Source organism: Pseudoliparis swirei, chromosome 15 (assembly GCF_029220125.1).
Source record: "Pseudoliparis swirei isolate HS2019 ecotype Mariana Trench chromosome 15, NWPU_hadal_v1, whole genome shotgun sequence".
Lineage (NCBI taxonomy): Eukaryota > Metazoa > Chordata > Actinopteri > Perciformes > Liparidae > Pseudoliparis > Pseudoliparis swirei.
The window spans coordinates 3392998-3418847 of record NC_079402.1 but is presented as its reverse complement, the minus strand read 5'-3'; the positions used below and the strand labels follow the sequence as shown (position 1 = coordinate 3418847).

The 25850-nt window shown below is 44.9% G+C and overlaps 1 protein-coding gene across 1 annotated transcript in view; it reads right to left on the bottom strand.

Moving 5' to 3' along the window:
• The window catches only part of cacna1bb (calcium channel, voltage-dependent, N type, alpha 1B subunit, b), a 162484-nt gene that overhangs the window by 47896 nt on the left and 88738 nt on the right, over window positions 1–25850 (bottom strand). The window contains exons 14-24 of the mRNA XM_056432096.1: window positions 24486–24558; window positions 24200–24317; window positions 22969–23036; window positions 22169–22275; window positions 18157–18222; window positions 12079–12990; window positions 10570–10778; window positions 8909–9041; window positions 7161–7290; window positions 6335–6394; window positions 5886–5992 (exon numbers count right to left, since the gene is read on the bottom strand). Of these exons, the coding sequence (XP_056288071.1) occupies window positions 5886–5992; window positions 6335–6394; window positions 7161–7290; window positions 8909–9041; window positions 10570–10778; window positions 12079–12990; window positions 18157–18222; window positions 22169–22275; window positions 22969–23036; window positions 24200–24317; window positions 24486–24558 (1983 nt within the window). The remainder of the gene's footprint in view (window positions 1–5885; window positions 5993–6334; window positions 6395–7160; window positions 7291–8908; window positions 9042–10569; window positions 10779–12078; window positions 12991–18156; window positions 18223–22168; window positions 22276–22968; window positions 23037–24199; window positions 24318–24485; window positions 24559–25850) is intronic.

Genomic DNA, 25850 nt, shown 5'->3' with positions numbered 1-25850 from the left:
GATTTGTCTTCTCTCTCCTCTGGCTGAGCGCAGCAGGAAGGAGAGTGAACAAGCCACCAAGCCCTGAGCTAACTAGGCTAGTTAGCCTAGCTAGTCAGCCCAGCCCTGGTTTGAAGCAGAGACTTTGTTCAAAATACCTCCTCTTGCCACGGATATGTCGCACTGCAAAGACTGTCGTGGATATCTACAGAAGATTGCAGTACTTGAAACTAAGATATATCATTTGGAAGACAATGCGAATAATACAACGATGCCATGGAGTCCTAAAGCTAAGCTAACAGTAGCCAAACCCTGCTCTACTACTGCTGCTAAGCTAACGTTAGCAAGCACTTGCTCTGCCAAGCAACGGAATACAAGTACTGCCAATGGAAGGCTACTTTCTGAGGCTGTCGTGACACTGAATGAACAAACTGTGAGTATTGCCTCCGGGAATACACTTGGTGCAAAGCCTAAAAACAAATCTATCCCCTTCAAAATAGAGATACTGGAGACGGCAGAGCATGCTTCTGAATGCCCTGAAATTAACACTGCTACCGGCTGGCCTGCCCTTCAATTTTTCGCCTCAACTCCCGTGGCTGATAAAGAGCAGCCATGGATTGCTACGAAAGGGAGAAATAACAGAAATTCTCCCATACCACAGACTTTACAGCTAGATAACAGATTTCAACCACTACTGCATGAGCCCAGGTCACTGCCCGAAGATTTAGCTCATTCTCCATCTCCACGCCACTCAGTAAGGAATGAGGGGTGCTCCAAAAACACAAGGCCACAGCAACAAGAAGCTAGTGACAGCACGCTAAGATCCGTAGTTGTGGGTGATTCTACCATTAAAAATATCAACACTGGTGGTAAGAAGAATACTAAAACATACTGCTTCCCTGATGAAATGGTCTGTGACATAACAAAAAAAATCCCTGAAATCCTGTCTGCCCACCAAACCGTGAGCAAAATCATTGTGCATGCAGGGCAAATGATATTAACAAGGAACAGTCAGAAACACTGAAACAAGACTTTGTTGGACTGCTTAAGATGCTAGGCTCCTGAATGTTGAGGCATACATCAGTGGTCCCCTACCGTCAGTTCGACCTGGAGTAAACAGATTCAGTAGACTACTGGGACTAAATACGTGGCTGTCAACAACTTGTACCTTACATGAGGTGAACTTTATTGACAATTTCAATCTGTTTTGGGAGCGCAGATACCTCTTTAGAGAGAATGGATATCAACTTAACAGTTATGGAGAGAAATTGTTCACCTCTAACTTACTTTACTACCTCTGCCACCCAACTGTTCTCCGCCCTACTACAGACGATAAGAGAATCAAGGACAGTAGAAAGAAAACAGAGGTCTCTCCCCTCCCCCTACTGTCTGACTCCTGCTCAGCAGCCTGTGATGCGAAGGTCAGCAGAGATAAGGAGCCTGTGTCCCTTTCCCCCTCCAAATCACAGCAACTACAGTCTCAGCCCCAGGACGACCACTCAAGAGAGGTATCCCCCCTGCCTGATTCCTGCACAGCAGCCCGTGATTGTGAGGATGATAAGGAACTTGACCATTCACATTCACCACTGCCCCAATCTCTATCTTGCCATTCCTCCAGATCATCCTCCCTCTTCTCCCTCTCCTCTCCAGCCTCCCCTCATTTGGGTTTCACCGACAAGATGGAACAACTGGTGAATGCTGGCCTCAAACTGACCCCCCGATCCTTCCCCCATTCCATCCTAGCCAGCCCTCGGCTATCACCCCCAATACCCCCCCGATCACCCTCATCCATCCTAGCCAGACCACCCTAAAACCCCACCCCGATCGACTCTACCTCCCCACAACCTGTGAAGAGACTTGCACCCCAGCGTCCCATCCTGGTGTCAGGATTACCGCTAGAAAAACTATCAGCACTTAAGATATACTGAAACTACAGCAAACCTAATAGCTGTTCCCCAACAGTCTATTATTTCTCTACTGCCTGTCACTAAAACCATAAAAGCTGCATTACTTAATGTAAGATCGTTATCGAATAAGTCTTTTCTAATCAATGACCTGATTACTCGTTATGAATTAGATTTCATGTTCCTTACTGAGACCTGGCTTGATATGAATAACAGAGCGGCTGTTCTTACTGAATCAACCCCCCCAAATTTTTACTTCATTGATGCCCCCCGAGTAGAAAAGAAGGGGGAAGGAGTTGCTGTTATATTTTCAGATGTGTTTCAATGTAGGCAGATATCATTTGGGGACTTTTTTCATTTGAGTATCTTGCTGCTGTTCTGAAATGTTCCCCTCGTGTTTTACTACTGATTATTTACAGACCCCAAAACATTCTGGAAGTTTCTTTGATGAATTTGCTGAACTGCTGTCCATAGTATCCATGGAATATGACTGTCTGTCTATATCAGGAGATTTTAACATTCATATGGATAACCCCAATGACAACAATACCAAAGAACTTAATAACTTACTTGACACCTTTGGACTGTATCAACATGTCTCCGGGCCCACCCACAATCCAGGGCACACTTTAGATTTATTTATCACAAAGGGTTGTAAGTCATCATTTCTTACTGCTATTGATGTTGCTTTGTCCGATCATCTTTGTATCTTCTTTGAAATGTCCATTATTCCTGACATTCATAGTAGATCGGAAATTGTTAAAAAACGATATATCAATGAGAATACTTGCGCACTGTTCATGGAAACTATCTCTCTGTCACCAGCTTTCACCTCAACCTCTGTTAATGGTTTTCTAGATAATTTCAATGCTAAGATTGTGAATGTTATAGATACCATTGCACCTGCTAAGGTTAAATTAATTTCTGGTAAGCAAAAAGCACCGTGGAGAAATGCTGCATCTGTAAAAATACAGAAAAAAGAGTGCCGGAAAGCTGAGCGAAAATGGCGAAAAACTAAACTCCAGATTCACCATGACATCTTAAAAGAGAGACTTAATCTTTACAATCTAGAACTGAGAAGTGCTAGACAATCCTTTTCTCTGACATCATTAACAAAACACTAATAATGCACGCACTTTATTTGCCACTGTTGATAGGCTGACTAAACCCCGGCACCAATAGCCCTGAACTCCTATCCACTGATAAATGCAATGAGTTCGCTTTTTTTAGGGATAAAATTCTAAATATCAGTCAAGCCATATATATCTCCATGTTAAACAAATAAATGATATCACCACCACAGTCACACAAAAGTAGTTTAATAAACATGACACAGTTTAACGCAATTGACTACAAAACTCTGGAGGAAACTGTGCAACTTCTTAAGCTATCTACCTGTTGTCTTGATCCTTTGCCCACAAGCTTTTAAAAAAAGGTTTTTACCTGCTTAGCAACAGACTTACTGCAAATAGTTAACAGCTCTCTCCAATCTGGCATCTTTCCAAAGGCTTTGAAAACAGCAGTTATTAAGCCTCTACTAAAGAAATGTAACCTAGACGCTACTGTACTTAGCAACTACAGACCTATATCAAATCTACCCTTTATAAGTAAAATAATAGAAAAGGTCGTCTATCAGCAACTTAGCAACTTTTTAACCTCAAATGGTATCTTAGACAAATACCAATCCGGATTTCGACCCCATCACAGCACTGAAACTGCTCTCACTAAGGTTCTAAATGATATTCGCATAAACACTGATTCTGGCAAAATTTCTATCCTAGTGTTATTGGATCTTAGCGCTGCATTTGATACTGTCGACCATTCAATACTTCTAGACAGACTAAAAAACTGGGTTGGACTCTCTGGTACGGTCCTAGACTGGTTCAAGTCCTACCTACAAGACAGGGACTATTTTGTCTCCATTGGCAACTATGTATCTGAGCGGACTAACATGACGTGTGGAGTTCCACAAGGTTCAATCCTTGGGCCTCTTCTATTCAACCTCTACATGCTCCCCTTAGGCAGAATTATGCAAAATAACAAAATCGCCTACCATAATTATGCGGACGACACTCAACTATACATAGCTCTCTCACCAAGTGACTATGCTTCCATAGACTTACTGCGTCAGTGCACAGACCAAATCAATGATTGGATGTGCCAAAATTTCCTCCAACTAAATGAAAATAAAACCGAGATAATTGTGTTTGGTGCTAAAGAAGAAAGGCTGAAAGTTTGTGCTCATCTGGACTCCCTTTCTTTAAAGTCGAAAAATCAAGTTAAAATTTAGGTGTTATAATTGATTCGGATCTGAATTTTAATACCCACATCAAATCAATAACAAAATCAGCCTATTACCATCTAAAAAATATAGCAAGAATTAGAGGATTTATGTCCAAACAAGATTTAGAAAAACTAATTCACGCCTTCATCTCCAGTAGGTTAGACTATTGTAATAGTCTTTTCAGGTCTCCCAAAAAGCACTTGACAGCTACAACTTATTCAGAATGCCGCTGCCAGAGTCCTAACAAAGACTAAGAAAGTTGAACACATTACACCCATTCTCAGGTCTCTGCATTGGCTACCAGTACATCAGAGAATCGACTTCAAAATACTGCTGCTCGTTTATAAATCTCTAAATGGTGTAGGTCCAAAATATATCTCTGACTTGCTTCCACCTTATGAACCCTCTAGGCCTCTTAGGTCATCTTGGGGCGGTCTGCTAACTGTTCCCAGGGTTAAAACAAAACATGGTGAAGCAGCATTCAGTTATTATGCCACACACAGTTGGAACAAACTTCCGGAAGAGCTTAGATCTGCACCAACTCTTACTACTTTCAAAAACAGGCTAAAAACGTTTATGTTCTCCATTGCCTTAAATTGAATCTTGTATTAATCCTGAAATAATAAGACAACGACAGAAGGAATGATTCTTTGCACTTAGATTTTTATCTTTATTTTTTCTTTTATTAATCTTCTTTTATGCTTTTATGCCTTTTTAAATTGTTACTTTGATGCACTTTGTATTCCTTTTTTTTTTTTTTTTTTTTTTTTTTTTTTTTTCTTATTCTTGATCTATTTTTTGTAAAGCACTTTGAATTGCATTCATGTATGAAATGTGCTATATAAATAAACTTGCCTTGCCTTGCCTTGCCTTGGCCTCAGGGTGTTGGGACAAGGGCACCTGGCCCCAGGGTGTTGGGACAAGGGCACCTGGCCTCAGGGTGTTGAACAAGGGCACCTGGCCTCAGGGTGTCGGGACAAGGGCACCTGGCCCCAGGGTGTTGGGACAAGGGCACCTGGCCTCAGGGTGTTGAACAAGGGCACCTGGCCTCAGGGTGTTGAACAAGGGCACCTGGCCTCAGGGTGTCGGGACAAGGGCACCTGGCCCCAGGGTGTTGGGACAAGGGCACCTGGCCTCAGGGTGTTGAACAAGGGCACCTGGCCTCAGGGTGTCAGGACAAGGGCACCTGGCCCCAGGGTGTTGGGACAAGGGCACCTGGCCTCAGGGTGTTGGGACAAGGGCACCTGGCCTCAGGGTGTTGGGACAAGGGCACCTGGCCTCAGAGTGTTGAACAAGGGCACCTGGCCTCAGGGTGTCAGGACAAGGGCACCTGGCCCCAGGGTGTTGAACAAGGGCACCTGGCCTCAGGGTGTTGGGACAAGGGCACCTGGCCCCAGGGTGTTGGGACAAGGGCACCTGGCCTCAGGGTGTTGGGACAAGGGCACCTGGCCTCAGGGTGTTGGGACAAGAGCACCTGGCCTCAGGGTGTTGAACAAGGGCACCTGGCCTCAGGGTGTTGAACAAGGGCACCTGGCCTCAGGGTGTCAGGACAAGGGCACCTGGCCCCAGGGTGTTGGGACAAGAGCACCTGGCCTCAGGGTGTTGAACAAGGGCACCTGGCCTCAGGGTGTCAGGACAAGGGCACCTGGCCCCAGGGTGGTATCCAACCCCGACAACACATTCCACTCAAAGCATGAACAAATGTAAAGTGTACTCACGAGCAGGCGAAGGCCACCAGGGCCCCGCTGACCACGATGAAGTCCAGAATGTTCCACAGGTCACGGAAATAAGCTCCGGGGTGGAGCAGCAGTCCCAAGTCGATCATCTCCAAGTCACAGAAGGAACACACCGGAAATCATTTTCAAAAGTCACACACGTTGACGAAGCCCAGAAGCTTCTTTCCTTCTGGTTCTAACGCCTCGTACCTTTTAATTTCCAGCGCATTAATTATCTTCAGCATTTGGTGTTATCACAGCTGAGAAATGTAAAAACCACAAACCCGATCAGCAGCGATGCGACGCTGCTGTCGGCCGCGTTGCTACGTTTGGCTGCAAATGACTGTGATCCTAAACGTGCTGTAAACGTTGTTTCATGTCCCCTAAATGTCTAAAGGAAGTTTACACCTCGAAGAACATTCCTCACAGGAGTTTGAGTTCCTCCTCCTCACCTTGAACACCATCTCGAAGGTGAAGACGCCCGTGAAGACGTAGTCCAGATACTTGAGAACCTGCGAGAGCGAGAACACGGCGAGAGCTGTCAGTCAGAGGCGGGTAGAAAGACACTTTGGAGGGGTGTGTGTGTGTGTGAGTGTGTGTTTGTGTGTGAGCGTGAGTGTTTGAGTGTGTGTCAGGTTATGTGTGTGTATGTGTGTGTGTGTCAGGTTATGTGTATGTGTGTGTGTGTGTGTCAGGTTGTGTGTGTGTGTGTAGGTATGTTAGTGTGTGTGTCAGGTTTTTTTTTTGTGTATGTGTGTGTCAGGTTGTGTGTGTGTATGTGTCTGTATGTTAGTGTGTTTGTGTGTCAGGTTTTTTTCGTGTGTGTCAGATCGTGTGTGTGTGAGTGTGTGTGTGTGTGTCAGGTTGTGTGTGTGTATGTGTGTGTGTGTTAGGTTGTGTGCGTGTGTCAGGTTATCTGTGTGTATGTGTGTGTCTGTATGTGTGTGTCAGGTTGTGTGTGTGTATGTGTGTGTGTATGTGTGAGTGTGAGTGTGTGTGTATGTGTGTGAGTGTGTGTGTGTGTGTGACCAGTTATGCACATGTTCCTCTGCCCTGTCAGGTCTCCAGCTGTCAGCGTTGAACTCTTCTGCTCTCAAACAATTTCCCTCAACAGTGTGACAAGATTTGAATAATATTTATAAATATATGTTTGTGCTCCTTAATATGGCCGACCTGTCGAGCCCCGTTAGGAAGAACTGAATCATTCTGAATGAATCAGCCGGTCGGACCCAAAGGTGTGTGTGTGTGTGTGTGTGTCCGGTGGCCGGCGTGACTCACGTTGTTGCGCGGCGCGTTGGCCTGCACGGGGTCCTCGGCGGCCAGGGAGATGCTGCTCATGGTGATGACCATCAGGATGCACATCTCAAAGTAGCGCAGATTGACCACGTAGTGACACAGCCGCCGCACGCTGTAAAACCACACACACACACACACACGTAAAGAACAAGAGTGCACAGAGTGGCTCACGAGGCGACGTCCTCCCACATCGAGGCCAAGGAGAACACGCATCTCCCTCCTCGCTGAGGCGATGGAAGCTTCGGCCTCACGGGACTTCTGGCGATGCAACGTGTAGCAACTTGGAAAGAGACGGTTAAAAAAGGAAAACACACAAAATGAAGCATTTCCCAGGAATTTATATTATTTCAGTCCCGATGAAGAGTTTGGGTACGGACGTCGATCGCCTGGTAGATCAAGAGCTTCCTCTCTTATTCAGTCGCCACGACAACCCTTCATTTGTCTGAAGGTCTGAGGTGCTGGCGCTCTTCTTCCTCACTGCTCAACGCTCGGCTGCAAACCAACTTCCCGTCGCCGGCTTCCTGTGGCCTGCTTCCTGTCCCCTGCTTCCTGTCGCCTGCTTCCTGTGGCCTGCTTCCCGTCGCCGGCTTCCCGTGGCCGGCGTCCCGTCGCCTGCTTCCCGTGGCCTGCTTCCTGTCACCTGCTTCCTGTCACCTGCTTCCTGTGGCCTGCTTCCTGTCGCCTGCTTCCTGTCGCCGGCTTCCCGTCGCCGGCTTCCCGTGGCTGGCGTCCCGTCGCCTGCTTCCCGTGGCCTGCTTCCTGTCGCCTGCTTCCTGTGGCCTGCTTCCTGTGTCCTGCTTCCTGTGGCCTGCTTCCTGTGGCCTGCTTCCTGTGGCCTGCTTCCTGTCGCCTGCTTCCTGTCGTCTGCTTCCTGTCACCGGCTTCCCGTGGCCTGCTTCCTGTCGCCTGCTTCCTGTGGCCTGCTTCCTGTCGCCTGCTTCCTGTCGCCGGCTTCCTGTCCCCTGCTTCCTGTCGCCTGCTTCCTGTGGCCTGCTTCCTGTCGCCAGCGTCCTTTTTGCCAGCTCAACACTTACTTCTGTGCTTCACACAACCGTCCAAGATTTGTGCCGAGAGAACTGACAGTGTGACTGAAGTATCGTCTTCCTGTCTTTGGAACAGAGTTGTTCTTGTACTTTACGCTTAAACATTATTTTCTGCCATAAAAAAAAATCCATCACTAGCTCAGTAGTGCAATAAAAAGATTGTTGGTAACTGCCGACTCCATCGGGGTTCCTGTCTCACCGCTCGGCAGAGCTGTGGGGGGCAGGCGGTATGAGGTGTTCACAGGACTCTGAGAAGTCATTTAGCTAGTTTTTCGTAAAAAGAAGAGAGCTTTTTGTTTTCCCGGGAAAACCACGCACACCGTTGGTCAGCCTGAGACTCATGAGCGTCATATCACTCATCTCTAGGGACCAGAGGGACTTCCTGATTACCACTTCCTGCAGCCAGAGGGGTTGAAACATGATATTGCTCGTCATCCTTTCTTCCCCGGTCAATGTTATCGATCCTTGTACCACAACCCGAGACACAGAGCATCTCGCAAAGTACTGAAGCTATCTTTGGGTTTCCTGGGGAAATGAGGATGACAGACGTTTCCTCGGTAACCACCAGGAAAGCGTTTCATATAAGGCTCCGATAGTTTCTTGGAATTATATAACGTACCATAACTGCTGTACATGGTGAAATAATCCTGATGGTGAGTGTTTTATAAACCTTCAGTCCTGACTTACGGGTTCGTCTGCCCGAAGACGAACATGGAGCTGAAGGGAAGGATCTGCCGAGGCCCGTCAGCCGCCTCCTCGTCCTCCTCCAGGTCTTTCTTCTCCTCGTCGAGTCGGAAGTTGTCGCAGTCGATATTGTTCACTGGGGTGCGAAGAAATAAACACGCTCGTTAGCTCAGAGAAGCACTAACAGGTTATGATTATAGGCCTGTGGACTTTCTGCATCCATAAACATGTATAAATCAATAACTCTGCTAATTGGACATCTCTCATTGACTCAGCATTGAATATATATGAACATCTTAGTTAAACAAAACGGAGCCGCTGTTACAGCCAGTGTTCTTTTAAGCTAGTAGCATTGGCTAACATCCAAATTTTTTTAAATTCATTTGGAATTTTTTCTTTGCAGATTATAAGAAAAATACAAAATACTAACACCCCCATCAGCCTCAGCTGTGTGTTAAGAGCTAATAAGATTCTCTTTTTTTACATGTTAGCATGCTAACACGCTAAGCTAAGCTAAGATGGTGCATATGATAAACACACAATACATTGTACTAGAATATTCCTGTGCAATTCCTGCTCGAAAAAACTGCATAGACCAGCATACTGTTTATGCTGGTATGGTGGTTTATGAACCACCATACCAGCATAAACCAGCATACCAGCATAAACCAGCATAAACCATCATACCAGCACCAAAACACAACATATGCTGGTGTTGCAGGTCTATGCTGGTTTTTCTATCTATCAGGGGTTCCACAGCGTTTGTCTCTCTAAAATAAACATGAAGAAACATTTAACCTGCTTATTAACTGTTAGTCATACTAAAAGTTTTTTCCTACAATACGGTGTTTTTTTGGCATCAATTATCACCCTTACTGTAGATGATAAGATTTTACTCGTTAATTTCTTTGCCGAGATCTGGGACTCCGGTGGTATTCTTATTGAGCTTCATTAGCCTTGATGACTACGTGATGACGAGTGGGAAAACACATTTTAATAAGGGGGTTTAATCCGATAACTGATGTGAATAATGTTTAAAAACTTCACAAAGCAACACACAGAACAGGAAGCTGCCGTCTGGAACCGAAAATGGTTCTTCAGAGTGACGCGATAGAAGAACCATTTCTGGTTCCTCAAAGAAGCTTTCAAAACAGGGTTCTTTAAAGAACCATTTCCTTAAAGAGTTCCTCAAAGAACCTATAAAGGTGCCTCAAACAAAAGAATGGTTCTTCGTAGAAACACTAAGCCTTTTAAAGAACTATATCCTTAAAGAGTTCTTCAAAGAACCTATAAAGGTGTCTCAAAGAACCTTCAAAACATGTTTTTAAGGCACCATTTCTGGTTCTTTAAGGCACCATTTCTGGTTCCACAAAGAACCTTTCAAACCAGGGTTCTTTAAAGAACTATATCCTAAAAGAGTTCTTCAAAGAACCTATAAAGGTGTCTCAAAGAACCTTCAAAACATGTTTTTAAGGTACCATTTCTGGTTCCACAAAGAACCTTTCAAACCAGGGTTCTTTAAAGAACCATTTCCTTAAATAGTTCTTCAAAGAACCTATAAAGGTGTCTCAAACAAAAGAATGGTTCTTCAAAGAACCACAAAGCCTTTTGAAGAACCCTTGAAGAACCTTGACTTGTGCCCACTGGGTGTGGCGGTGACTCACTGGGTATGATGGTGGTGTCTCCGGGGGGGGCGGTGATGGTGACGGGGATGAGGATGGCGCTGCTGCTGTTGAGGCCGGCCTGGCTGGCCCTGGTGGAGTTCTTCTGGTTGTCGGCGTCCTCTTGCTTCTCTCCCGGACTCGAGGGGCTCCGCATCGGCTGCAGAGGGCTGGAGGCGAGGCCGTCCTCCTCAGAATCCGGCTGCCTCTCCCTGAAGAAGAGAGAGAAGTGAGTCTTCTCACCGGCGTCATGACACTCAGGATGCTTCAAGCTTCTCCACCGCAGTACCACTCTCTGTCCTCCGGGGGGACCGGCCACAATTTAAGCTGTTTACTGCTATCCGAGCGCTCCGTTTTATTGTTATATGGAGACAAACTGATGCAAATGGTACATTATTCTTCACATTTCTCACACGGTGTTGTGGAATATGAAAAGTCAGTTGGAAATAGATCCACGAGAGAATTAATTAAGCCCATTTAGATACATAACAAGCCAATCAGAGAGCTGGAAGCGAGCGATTAGACGACATTTTGACACGTCGCCGTTATACCCCGTGAACACATATCAAAAACAGGCAACGGGGATATCAAATTAAGAAAGACTGCAACTACAAACTACACTTGGTGGACAGTAAAGTTGATGCAAATCAAACATAATAAAAGCCAATAATAAGGAATAACAATCTGGTGTACGATCTCATTAGCCTCATGTTCAACAGGCTGAAACAGGATGTGATGTCATCGTCATCGTAAACTTGGAATAACAAGTTTTTATGGCAATATCATCACCGGTTAAGTTGACGGTCCAATGTTCTTTTCTTCTAGGTCTGTTTTTTTATCTCAACTCTTCTCTCACTCCTATGTGTGCGGTGGAGGCTTTTATTTTGTATTCTTCAAACTTTTACTTTGAAAAACAGACGATGACAGGGAACCAAAACAATAAAGTAAAGACACAATTTGTTTTGCTAAAAGCTGATCACATCTCCAGAGGACTGAGGGAGCTGCTCAGGTGAAAACGCTCTGCAGGTGCATCACTAGCGACTCGTTGCACGCCGTCTTTATCAATAACGGATCAAATGGAGCGTCGAGCACTTTTCTCGTCTTCTGACCGCTCAAAGCGCTTTAACACTCCATCTCTCACACACACACACACACACACACACACACACACACACACACACACACACACACACACACACACACACACACACACACACACACACACACACACACACACACACACACACACACACACACACACACACACACCGACGGCAGGCGCCGACCATGCACAGTGCCGCCTGCCCGAAGCAGCAGCGCCGTACGGCCGATCGAACCTCCTGATTGGAGGACGACCCCGCTCTACTACGCCGTCGCCGGGCGGAACAATCACTCGTCTCACACACGACAACACGAGGGGCGGGACTTTAAAGATGGAGGCGGGGTTTGCTGCATGCGGTGAGGGAACATCGCCGGGCGGGTCGGCTTTAGGTCGATATGTGCAGTCGTTACCTGGCGCCCGGCGCTCCGCTCCTGTTCCTCTTACAGTCGCCTGCGTCCAGAGTCGACTGAGCTCTGACCAGACGGGAGCAGCGCCCCTTCCTCTCTCCGTTACTGTCCCCCCCTCCTCCTCCTCCTCCTCCTCCTCCCCCTCCACCACCCCGGCCCCGCCGCTCTCCGTTCGCCATCAGCCCGTTGCCTTCCTTCGGCGGCCGATGGGCGTGATGGTGGCGGTGGCCCCTCTCTTCTCGACAGTCATCGGCCTCCTCCCTCTCCTCCTCCTCCCGCTCGGGGGAGCCGGCCTGGTGGTGTTGCCGGTGCCCCTCCCCCCCTCCTCCTCCTCCTCCTCCCCTCCTCTCTCTCGCCGGGGCGCCGTCGGCGTTGTGACCTCCTCTGCTCCGGCTGTGGTGGGTGTGGTGCCTCCCTCCCCCCCGGACCTCGCCGGCCCCCTCCCTGCTCTCCCCGTTCCGGTCGCGGTGGCGGTGGTGCTTCCGGGCGTGCGCGTGGTGGAGGTTGTCTCCCACCCCGGGATCCCCCGACTCCTCCCACGCCGCGTCGGGCGACCTGCCGGCGGGCGACCTGCCACCGGGCGACTTCCCGCCGGGCGACTTCCCGCCGGGCGACCTCCCGCCGGGCGACCTCCCGCCGGGCGACTTCCCACCGGGCGACCTCCCGCCGGGCGACTTCCCGCCGGGCGACCTGTCCCCGTTCTTGCCCGCCGCCTCCTCCTCCACCACCAGAGGCCGGTCCAGGTGGGTCTTGGCGTCCGGGTGCAGGTGGAGGGTGGAGGCCGTCTGGAGGCGCTCCTCCGGGTCCAGCTCGTTGAACAGAGCCTCGCTGCTGGTCCGCACGTTGTGCCGCCGCAGCTGATTGGTCCTCTGCTCCCACACTGACATGGCCTTTGCCGAGCGCTGCTGCTCCTTACTGCACATATGAATCAAAGCCACAGAGAGGATCATGGGAAAGGGACAAACAATGGCAAGAGAAACAACTTTCTTTTTTTTTTCACAGAGAGAGAACATCACCATCATCCACAGCTTCATCCACAGCCACGCCCACGACGCACTCTACGGATGCGTCGGCACACATGGTCACCACGGCAACGCCTCCACTTACCATGCTTTGAGGGTCGTTGGGAGAAATGGGCTCAAATCCTCCACAGCCAAATGTGAATATTTGGAATTTCCCCAACACCTACTGTGGAGACGGCTCAGCGTGTCCGCCGGTGCGCGCGCTCGTCATGCCGTGACGTGGTCATGGGACGTGTGCGTCTTATTTTGGGGTCCTCAACGTATTGCCAGCACAATTCAATCGTGGTGGGTTGAGAAAATATATATGTGTTACCAGTGAAGACTGACTGGGTCTTTTTTTCATGGATATGTTGTGAATGGATTCTTACTGCTACTTAATACCAGTCAGAAACGGGGAAACATCTCCACCAGGGGCGCTTGTAGGATTCAGAGAAGGGGGGGGAGCGGCATGATACCCATAGTTAGAGACAGAATCTCAGGGTCATAATGATATTTTATGCTCATTTGGACTCTGTCACTGAGATATAGATGAACTCCTTCAGTGTCAAATATATTACAATAATATGTATTAATGCAACGAATAGAGAGATGTCTGAAGCCCCCCTAAAACCAGCCTAACGACGCCCCTGACCTCCAGCTGGTGGAGGAGGGAACACCGGGGGGAGATGCCATCAGCGGACTCGTACAGATGCAGACGACAGCTGCATCGAGAGCGCTTTGAACTGCAGCGTGCGGCACTCAAGTTCATTTGTGAAGGTGGTTCCCATCAGAAATGAGGGTCACATGTTCAAAGTCGACTAAGATGCTTTTATGTTTCCCTCCTACTGGACACGAATAATTCCCTTCTGGATGTGAGTTTGATATCGGAGATTGGAACTCAATCCACAGTCTGTGGACGAATGCATTTGAACGTTTTGCTTGAAGTCATTAAAACAATTCAGCACTTTGAGTGTTATTAAAGATAATTGCTTCCTTTGTCCAACTCAGTCTCAGATGATCTACGATTCATCTCCGCGCCTGTGTGAGTGAGATTCATCTTTTAAGAAGGGATTATGGTGGAGGAGGGGAACAATTACGGCAACCAATAACTCCTTATTGTCCAGACGGGCATGTGAGAGATTTTAGCCTTTGGTGAAAATGAAATGAACCCAATTATATGGCCCAATCTAGCATGAACGTACTTATAACAGTTCATCAAATTGGAGATGTCAGGGGGCGACGTTCAAATAAAATGAATAAAAAACATCAAAGCTACTGTGTGTGTCTGTACATCCCAGAAGGAAGAAGAATGAAGAAGCACTTCCTCTGGACGAGATCATGTGACATGTTGATGGGACACATGGCGGTGCAACGTTTTTGTTCGTCTTTATTTACCCCATGTGGAAAGAAAACGACGAAGGCGGTCGTCTTTATTTTAGTAATTAGTTAACGGCTAACGGGACATTTGGGGGATTTTGTATATTTTTTGACATGTCATGTGGCTAACATCGCTAATCTGAACACGCCAGTGAACTTTCCCTATCCCAGGGTTCATACACATGGTGACTAATGGATTTCCAGGACTTTATAACAAATTGTGCAATCTCCGTGTATACATGAGTATATACCTGAAATGACACGCTAGTTTGATTAAAAGAATAAATATGTATCTAAATGTTTATTCTTTTAGCATATTATTTTAGAAAATTTCAACTTCTAAACTATCGCAAATGTTTCCTCTAAAGTTGGGAAAAGCAGCCCGGACATTTTATTTTGAGGCCAAAAGTAAAAAGAAATATATAAGATAAAAGAAGGGGATAATAACTTCAGATCACTTTTCTTTCTCCAAATGTTGAACCGGAGCAAAAGATTCTGGATGTAAAAATAAAAAAAAGAACACATTCTGTGTGAATGAAAATATGATTATAACGAATTTCCATGATTTTTATAAAACTTTTGGCATAAAAAAATATATTTCAAGGACTTTTCCAGGCCTGGAAGTAGCCATTTTCCAGGTTTTCCATGGCCGTATGAACCCTGACATTCTGTTTGACTCGGGTCATGTGGAGATGGGTCAGGTGTGATCTCGCCGACAGACACCTCTCGTCTTTAACGAGCCGAGAATAATATAGAGATCACATCCACGGGTGAAATGGGATTTATTATTAAAATGTATTTATTTAATCCAGACGCCAGAAAACAATTTTGTCATTCATACGTTTCTGGAAGCCACAGGATACGTTTGATTTTTTTTTTTACATTTCATATACACCGACAATGAGGTTTGTTTTAGGTAAACAACATATCCGTGGTTTTTAAACGTGACGTGACCTTTTCTTTTCTTTTCTTTCTGCCGACTGTGCAGTTTTTCTTTGGACATGGGTATTTCTAAAAGATGTGAGACGAGTCAAAAACACCATAAAGATATGTTTGCATGTGTCCATCCGTCATATTGGGGAGGGGGGGGGGCATCGCAGACTGTGTTTCGTGCAGTACGATTTATTTACATGGGACTCTTAAGGGTTAAGTTAACTTTGCTCCATCTTGTCACCTGTACCTCGAGAGTCCTCGGGCGGGGGAGGAGGAGACAGAATGACTCCTAAAAAGACAGAGGAGACACACAGAGGACACACGGGACAGGTACGCACAGACAGGTGAGCAGCAGACAGACAGGTGAGCAGCAGACAGACAGGTAAGCGTTTCAACGTGCACAGAAAGGGAAAGTGAAGGATTGGGAACACTGAGGGGGGGCGGGGGGATATTTAGTGAGCTACACTGATGTTCAAAAGTTTGGGGTCACGTAGAAATATCCTTATTTTTCAAAGTAGTTTTTTTCAATGAAGATTAAATGAATCATAAATACTCTCTCTACAGAGTTAATGTGTAAATGACTATTCTCTGGTGTTTAATGAAGTCTCTACAGAGGTGTCTAGAGACCCATCTCCAGTGTTCTAATGGTACATTGTGTTATCGCCTTAGAAGACTAACGGAAGGGAAGAAAACCCTTGAAAATCCTTTTTATGTGAGCGCAGCTGAAAACAGTTATGCTGCTGAGAGAAGCTATAAAACTGGCCTTTGAGCCACAAGAAGAACTACATTAATATTTAAAATAAAAATCATTATTTATAAGCTCGTCAATGTCTTGAAGACATTTTATATTCATTTCTTCAATTTATTTGATGAATAAAAAGTGAGTATTCATGGTAACACGAAATTGTCTGGGTGGCTCCAAACTTTTGAATGGTTGTGTGTATTAAGAAAGCACACACACACACACACACAAAGAAATTACAGCCACTCCGAGTAATCTAGGAACACACAGTCTCGTTATTTCCAACAAGTGAGGTGTAAATAATTATATATACATATAAATCTTTTAAAGCGATGTCCTCGGGGTTCTCGATAACAAATAAATGTCCCACCGCCCCGCGGTGACGGGAACATTCAGGGGAATTAAACATTTAAACCCAAATGATTCACACCAGAGAGCATCATGGGAAATGAACCAGAAGAACTGAACCAGAACCGGCTCACAGAGGTTCTGCTCGGTGGGGGAAGTGATGGAAGCTGCTTCCTCACAAGAATCCTTCAAACATTACACTCCTCCAGCAATGAAGACAGTGTGATGACGGGAAGAGAGAAGAGGAGGGACAAGGCGAGAGGAGGGAACACAAGGAGGGAAGAAGAGAGGAGTGGAGAGTGAAAGGGAGGAAGACAGGGCAGGAAAGGAAGCAGGAAAAGAGAGGAGAAGGAAGCAACCAAGAGAAGGAGAGGGGGGAGGAGGAGACAAGGAGAGGAGGAGGAGAAGGAAGCAACCAAGAGAAGGAGAGGGGGGAGGAGGAGACAAGGAGAGGAGGAGGAGAAGGAAGCAACCAAGAGAAGGAGAGGGGGGTGGAGGAGACAAGGAGAGGAGGAGGAGAAGGAAGCAACCAAGAGAAGGAGAGGGGGGTGGAGGAGACAAGGAGAGGAGGAGGAGAAGGAAGCAACCAAGGGAAGGAGAGGGGGGCGGAGGAGACAAGGAGAGGAGGAGGAGAAGGAAGCAACCAAGGGAAGGAGAGGGGGATGGAGGAGACAAGGAGAGGAGGAGGAGAAGGAAGCAACCAAGAGAAGGAGAGGGGGGTGGAGGAGACAAGGAGAGGAGGAGGAGAAGGAAGCAACCAAGGGAAGGAGAGGGGGGCGGAGGAGACAAGGAGAGGAGGAGGAGAAGGAAGCAACCAAGGGAAGGAGAGGGGGATGGAGGAGACAAGGGAGGAGAGAAGAAGGAAGCAACCAAGAGAAGGAGAGAGGGGTGGAGGAGACAAGGGAGGAGAGGAGAAGGAAGCAACCAAGAGAAGGAGAGGGGGATGGAGGAGACAAGGGAGGAGAGAAGAAGGAAGCAACCAAGAGAAGGAGAGGGGGATGGAGGAGACAAGGGAGGAGAGAAGAAGGAAGCAACCAAGAGAAGGAGAGGGGGTGGAGGAGACAAGGGAGGAGAGAAGAAGGAAGCAACCAAGAGAAGGAGAGAGGGATGGAGGAGACAAGGAGGAGAGAAGAAGGAAGCAACCAAGAGAAGGAGAGGGATGGAGGAGACAAGGAGGAGAGAAGGAAGCAACCAAGAGAAGGAGAGGGGGATGGAGGAGACAAGGGAGGAGAGAAGAAGGAAGCAACCAAGAGAAGGAGAGGGGGGTGGAGGAGACTAGGGAGGAGAGAAGAAGGAAGCAACCAAGAGAAGGAGAGGGGGTGGAGGAGACAAGGGAGGAGAGAAGAAGGAAGCAACCAAGAGAAGGAGAGAGGAAGGGAGGAGAGAAGAAGGAAGAAACCAAGAGAAGGAGAGGGGGATGGAGGAGACAAGGGAGGAGAGAAGAAGGAAGCAACCAAGAGAAGGAGAGAGGGATGGAGGAGACAAGGGAGGAGAGAAGAAGGAAGCAACCAAGAGAAGGAGAGGGGGATGGAGGAGACAAGGGAGGAGAGGAGAAGGAAGCAACCAAGAGAAGGAGAGGGGGATGGAGGAGACAAGGGAGGAGAGAAGAAGGAAGCAACCAAGAGAAGGAGAGGGGAGGAGACAAGGAGAGGAGGACAATATAGTAACATGATAACTCACGGTGACTGAATGCTGTTGATGGACGCCCTGCGAGAGAGAGAGAGAACCTCTCGCTGCTTTACAAGACTGGACAACAGAGACGAGAACCATGAGACACACAGGAAGGGACAGGTGGCCTGTCTGTCTGCCTGTCTCTCTGTCTGTCTGTCTGTCTATGTGTCTGTCTATGTGTGTGTCTGTGTGTCTATCTGTGAGTCTGTGTGGGTCTGTCTGTCTGTCTGCCTGTCTGTGTGTCTGACTGTGTGTCTGTCTGTCTGCCTGTCTGTGTGTCTGACTGTGTGTCTGTCTCTTTGTCTGTCTCTCTGTCTGTCTGTCTGCCTGTCTGTCTGTCTGTCTCTCGGTCTGTCTGCCTGTTTGTGTGTCTGACTGTGTGTCTCTCTGTCTCTCGGTCTGTCTGCCTGTTTGTGTGTCTGACTGTGTGTCTCTCGGTCTGTCTGCCTGTCTATGTGTCTGTCTGTGTGTGTGTCTGTCTCTCTGACTGTGTGTCTGTCTGTCTGTGTGTGTGTCTGTCTGCCTGCCAGTCTCACCACCTGTCTCACCACCTGTCTCACAGTACAGGACTAAACTGAGCAACATGTCAATAACACAACAACAACAACAACAACAGAAGCGGAGACGTTTCTATGAAGACGGCTGAAAACTCAAGTTACTGATTAAAGAATCTTTTTAAGGGGTCTATTATATTTTAAATTATAAAAATTAAAAGGGTGAATATATTTTGTAAAGTGTGTGTTTGCGTGAACAGAATAAACACACAGAGGTTTGTTTACAATAAAGACTAAAGAGTAAAGACATGATGAGCACAGGAACATATCAGAACAATAAAGACAGTAAAAATAGGAAATATAGTTTATAAATAGGATCATCAGGTTGCACCATTAAAACATAAGAAAAGTAAATACTTTAGTAATGTGTCTTCAATTTGAAGAGGCACAACAAATATATATATATATTTATATATATATTTTTTTATATATATACAGGACTGTCTCAGAAAATTAGAATATTGTGATGAAGTTCTTTATTTTCTGTAATGCAATTTAAAAAACAAAAATGTCATGCATTCTGGATTCATTACAAATCAACTGAAATATTGCAAGCCTTTTATTCTGATTTATTGCTGATTATGGCTTACAGTTTAAGAAAACTCAAATATCCTATCTCTAAATATTAGAATATCATGAAAAAGTATACTAGTAGGGTATTAAACAAATCACTTGAATTGTCTAATTAACTCGAAACACCTGCAAGGGTTTCCTGAGCCTTGACAAACACTCAGCTGTTATAAATCTTTTTTTTTACTTGGTCTGAGGAAATATTAAAATTTTATGAGATAGGATTTTAGAGTTTTCTTAAGCTGTAAGCCATAATCAGCAATATAAAAAATAAAAAAAGGCTTGCAATATTTCAGTTGATTTGTAATGAATCCAGAATGCATGACATTTTTGTTTTTTTAATTGCATTACAGAAAATAAAGAACTTTATCAAAATATTCTAATTTTCTGAGACAGTCCTGTATTATTTCATTTAATTTGTTGGGCATTATGCGCAGTGTCATTTTTTGTTTTTAAGTAAACTTCCGTGTTCACGGAAAGTTACTTACCTAAAGTTTTCGCTGATGTAGGTTTAAGTAGGAAAAGAACGCGATTTGGGTTTAAAAACTAGTGAGTAACAACAACAACAACAACAACAACAACTGAGGTAAAATAAGTCATCGTTGACCCGTCCACCCTCCTCTCTGACCCTCCCTCAAGGAATTAGCTCCGACTTTCTAATAATGACGTGGGCGGGTTAACGCTATATACATTTCATGCATTATTATTATTTTTATTATTACTAGTATTATTACAATTATTATTATTATTATTACTATTATTATTACTAGTATTATTATTATTATTACTATTATTATTATTATTGATGTCCCGTACAGACACTAAAAACCATTGAGTCTGGTTGATATTATTTACCTGATGTCATCGGCATAACGTTATGTCATCGTCTGTTGAATTTAACAAACAATCTTCTAGATCTAAATTATTATTAAACAGCATTTTAATAAAGATATGTCGTATATTCTTTACTCGATACCAGCCTCCACTGGGCTGCGTGTGAACCAATGAGCAGCTGGTACGGCCTGACTGACCTATTTATTACCCAAGAGCCAATTAAGCTGCGCGTGTGAACCAAAAGATAAACACTTAATTATCTAAATTCAGAATTATACGACACACAACCAGTGGATGTGCGTTCCGTCCTCACGTCAACGGGCCAGATGGGAGTCAGAGGAAAACATATTTTAACCTCCGGCGTATCTGGGCTGCGAATGTGATGACATCTCTTTTTTAACACCGCTTTCCTTTTTTTTTGACGGACTCGTGATTTTAGTGTTCATCACTCGGCTCTAAAAATAAGCGTTGAGTGATTTCCCCGTCGACGCGAGTCCCCACACCTGTCAATCACACGCCTGTGGCGGCGGTGAGGGGGCGGGGCCAACGTGTCGGTGCGTGACAGGGGCGCTCCTGTTTTCGGGTATACGAAGACATGCCTGTGATTATATATTAGAGAAGATGGGAACTTCTGATTTAGTTTCATCACGTCTCATATTTCTGCTTTATTTAAAGTTAAAATTAAAATTAAAATAAAAAAGTGTTTTTTATTTACTAAACCGAAAGAAAAGTTTTTTGTTTACGCGTTTACTGGGACCGAACTGGAACAGTTTTTGGCATATTGGGAAAAATATGTGTTATATTGTCATAAATTATTGAATGCACAATAGAGAATAGATCACTCCCTAGTAATACAGTGGGTATGGAATGTTTTCAGACCCCTTTAGAGTATTCACTCTTTGTTTCATTGCAGCCATTTGCTAAAATAAAAAAAGTTCATTTTATTTCTCCTTAATGTTCACTCAGCTCCCCATCTTGACGGAAAAGAACAGACATTTAGAAATTTTAGCAAATTTATTAAAAAAGAAAAACTGAAATATCACGTGGTCATGAGTAATACTTTCCGTACCCACTGTACGTTGTTTTCTGTGTTTTTTTTATTCATTCTCTCTCTTTGTTGTTGTTTACTTATGTTTTACACTTTTAGTTATAAATATGTATATAACTAAAATGAGCAAATCTGCACATGCAATGTTAACCGTCTGAAAGACATCTGTAAGTGTCTAATTTATGCCGACGAATGTCCGCCATGTTTTTAAAGGCACAGATATACACACCGAATATTTATGTTTTAATCTATCGGCGAAATTCTTTTTTTTCTTCTTCTAATCATCAAAGCTACGCATAATTAGCTGACTGTAAAGCGATGAAGCGATTCATGTGGCCGTGTTCTTTGGCTCATATCTCTGTGATGCTTGGGTGCAGAAGGATTCTGTAAAGATATTCATAATCTGTGTGAAGTCCTCTTGCTTCCTAACATCTTGTTTTTTCCAATAGCTCGGAGCTACGTGTCGATAGTTTAAGAAACTTTCTGAGTGGGTCGACTCCGACAAAATTATGATTATGATATTTTAATGATTATTTTAGTTGGTGTTTGAGTTGTGTTGAAATGGCTAACTGGTTATTATAGCCTAATTTGTGTTCTTTAATTTGGTGTACAACATTTATTAATTTGCTCATGTTTATTGTTATGTTTTAGACAGTTTAACCACAATGTCCAAAAAGTCCCTAAATGTGGCGACTTGGGGCTCAAAGAGTTAAATAAATAACATTTTAACATTTTAATAAAATAAAAAATGTCGTCCAAAAAATACTTCAGTATGCGAGAATGTGTCGGGGGGGGAAAAGAAAAGAAAGACTAATAAAACTATATATTGCTGAATGAAGCCTCCTCAATGGCTTTAAGGATTGTAGAAGGTAGACAATGGGGGTATAATGAACAAGGACACACACGTAGCCCCGCCTCCCACAGAGGAAACAAAGAAGATCATTAAAGAGATACGAAGACGAGGGACAAAGAGGAGGGAGAGAAAGAGAGAGAGAGAGATGCTCGGGAAACTTACGCAGCGATGGAGATGCTGGCCGCCGATATCGGGCTGACTTCCTTCACCTCCAACGCTTTCTGCAGGGCCAGCTTCTTATTGGCCGCCTTCTCCTGCTCCTCTTCATCCTTTGATTTAACAAAAACACACACACACACACATTACAGGTGGAGGGATGCAAAGCTTTTCCTCAGGCGCCCGGTTTTAGGAGCAGGAAGCAGAAGTACAACATTTTATTTGTGTTTTCCGTGTTATCTCCAGGAACACAAACACATACCCCGTAACCACGGGAACATGTTTAACACATGCAATACGTTTTGGGGAGGAGAGAAAGAGAAATATGGGTGTGTTTGAGGCAGAAAGGAAGGAAGGAAGCTAGAAAGGAAGCTAGGAAGGAAGCTCTCTATATCTCTCTCCTCCCTGAGCTCTCTCTATGACCCCCCCCCCCCCTATGTGTCTGATGCCCCGCCCCCTCCTCTCTCCCATCTGTCTCATGGAGTTCTGGATCGTGGTCCATGCCTACGACCAACTATTAATACACTCTGTCATATTCATAGAACGTGTTTATGTAACTCTGGTCACATGACGTCTATTATTCTGTCCATCCTGGAGAGGGATCCTCCTCTGTGGCTCTCCTGAAGGATTCTTCTAGGTTTTTTCTTTTTTTGGGGAGTTTTTCCTAATGCCATGTGAGGTCAAAGGTCAGGGATGTTGTATGTGTACGGATTGTAAAGCACTCAAATTTGTAATTTGTGATATCGGGCTATACAAATTGAATTGAATTGCGTTAATGTGTCTTAAAGTACAACTCTCACACCTACCTTGGTGAGCTCCTGTGCATTAGCCAGGTTGTCGACGGCGATGGCCAGGAAGACGTTCAGGAGGGTGTCTGAGGAACAGGACTCAGGAGAGAGAACAGATTCTGAACTCGGTAAATAACTTAATACGTCTTTGGCCGAGTAGTATCATTTTAACATCTCAAAACATTCCTGTGTACTCTCCCATTTAGATAATTTAAATATTCTCTGGCCTGCTTTTTATCTTTTTTGTTTATTTATTTTTATCGCACCATCTCTTACAGTGTATTGTATTGTGCTCTATTGACATGTTTTCGGCCCCTGTAATTTCTTTTTTAATTGTCTCCATTGAGCGAGAGTGTGAACGACCTTTTTAATCTTTGCATTAATATTATTAAAATATATATATTTTCCCATTGAATGGAATATTTGACACTGAACTAGTTCATCTTTATCCCAGTGATAGAGTCCAAATGAGCATAAAATATCACTATGACCCTGAAATGATGTCTCTAACCATGTACAGGACTGTCTCAGAAAATTACAATATTGTGATAAAGTTCTTTATTTTCTGTAATGCAATTAAAAAAACAAAAATGTCATGCATTCTGGATTCATTACAAATCAACTGAAATATTGCAAGCCTTTTATTCTTTTAATATTGCTGATTATGGCTTACAGCTTAAGAAAACTCTAAAATCCTATCTCAGAAAATTTTAATATTTCCTCAGACCAAGTTAAAAAAAAGATTTATAACAGCTGAGTGTTTGTCAAGGCTCAGGAAACCCTTGCAGGTGTTTCGAGTTAATTAGACAATTCAAGTGATTTGTTTAATACCCTACTAGTATACTTTTTCATGATATTCTAATATTTAGAGATAGGATATTTGAGTTTTCTTAAGCTGTAAGCCATAATCAGCAATAAATCAGAATAAAAGGCTTGCAATATTTCAGTTGATTTGTAATGAATCCAGAATGCATGACATTTTTGTTTTTTTAATTGCATTACAGAAAATAAAGAACTTCATCACAATATTCTAATTTTCTGAGACAGTCCTGTATATCCGGGCTTAGCCCCCCCCCCCCTTTCTTTGAATCCTACAAAAACGACCCATTTTTTAAAGTTCCCAAATTAGATATTAGATTGCAAAAACGTTGAGTGTGCCGTTGATGGACACTATGTCAGGAATGAAAAAGAGGGGAAATGGAGGAACTGAACCCCTCCAGTTGCCCTGCTCCAGTTTGAAAGAGGATACAGTTCCCGAAGAGCGTGAGGATGATGAAGTAGATGGAGGAGAACATCCCTCGGCGGACGCCCCCTTGGGACTCGATCGCGTGGTACATCACGGCGTTCCAGTCCTCGCCGGTCAGGATCTGAGGAGGGAAGGTTGGTAAATCTCGTAAAGCAGATGTGTGTCGAGTTCAACGACTTCACCGAGGGAGGGGTGACGGGCCGGGACTCATTGAGGGATCATCAGGGAGCTCATTGAGGGACAGAAGGTATGAAGTGTGAGTGTGTGTGTGTGTGTGTGTGTGTCTCACCTGGAACACAGTGAGGATGGCTGCTGGGAAGGTGTCAAAGTTGGTTGTCGGCGTCTCTTCTTCAAAGTTAAACCTAAAGGACCCAGAGCGTCGTTACAGAGGATGTGGAGCAGCCGTCAGGAGAGACGGTTGTTATCATTTATTTCATAAAACACATCAAGACGAGCCGTTGGATGGATGACGACGGGAGCACCATGTTTCTTCTTCTGCTCGCCCGTCACACTTTTATTGCCGATTCACGAGATCCACGAGGGCCCCGTATAATCTGGCTAAGGTGCTGTGTTGATTTGTTGTTTCCAGAACAAAACACACACACACACACACTGAATCATTATAATCCAGTTAACTTCTATAGCGCTTTTTAAGGTACTCAAAGACACTTTTCCATGTTACATTCACACACCGTAGACACAGCTAAGGGAGCCGCTCAGGGTCACGTGACTTGCTCAAGGGCACATCGACTAGGGCGGGGATTGAACCACCAACCCCCTGATTGGAGGACAACCTGCTAACAACTGACCCGCATCAAATTTAAAGAAACAAAGCGTAGTTTTTTTTATATGTCTACATCTACGTCCCTGAATGTACATTAATGTCCCTGAATGCACCTGAATGTCCCTGAATGTCCCTGAATGTCCCTGAATGTACCTGAATGTACATTAATGTCCCTGAATGTCCCTGAATGCACCTGAATGTCCCTGAATGTACCTGAAGATACCTGAATATACCTGAATGTACCTGAATGTCCCTGAATGCACCTGAATGTACCTGAATGTACCTGAATGTACATTAATGTCCCTGAATGCACCTGAATGTCCCTGGATGTCCCTGAATGCACCTGAATGTACCTGAATGTCACTGAATGTAACTGGATGTCCCTGAATGCACCTGAATGCACCTGAATGTCCCTGGATGTCCCTGAATGCACCTGAATGTACCTGAATGTCCCTGAATGCACCTGAATGTACCTGAATGTCCCTGAATGTCCCTGAATGTCCCTGAATGTATAAGTCCCATAGCCTGTAACCCGACATTGGGTGGCATAGGGTGGGGAATGAGGTTTTACGTTTCAATCTGTAATTGCCCTCAGACATGTTGTGAATCCTCTTCTCTGGTGGCATAAAAACTATCAGAATCAACAAAACATCATTACAAAAAAGGAAAAAAATGTATGCGTATGCTGTATGCTGAAGGCATGTGGGTATCTGAGTTTCTCGTGATGCGAACCGTAGTGTTACATCAAATGTTCTTTGAGAAACTGGAAGCACAGAATTGGGTTCATCTGTAGATCACCACTGTGAATCCCACAGGCGTCCAGCCCTACATACCGTATGCAGTGCATCACATCTTTCCTCCCAATCGGGA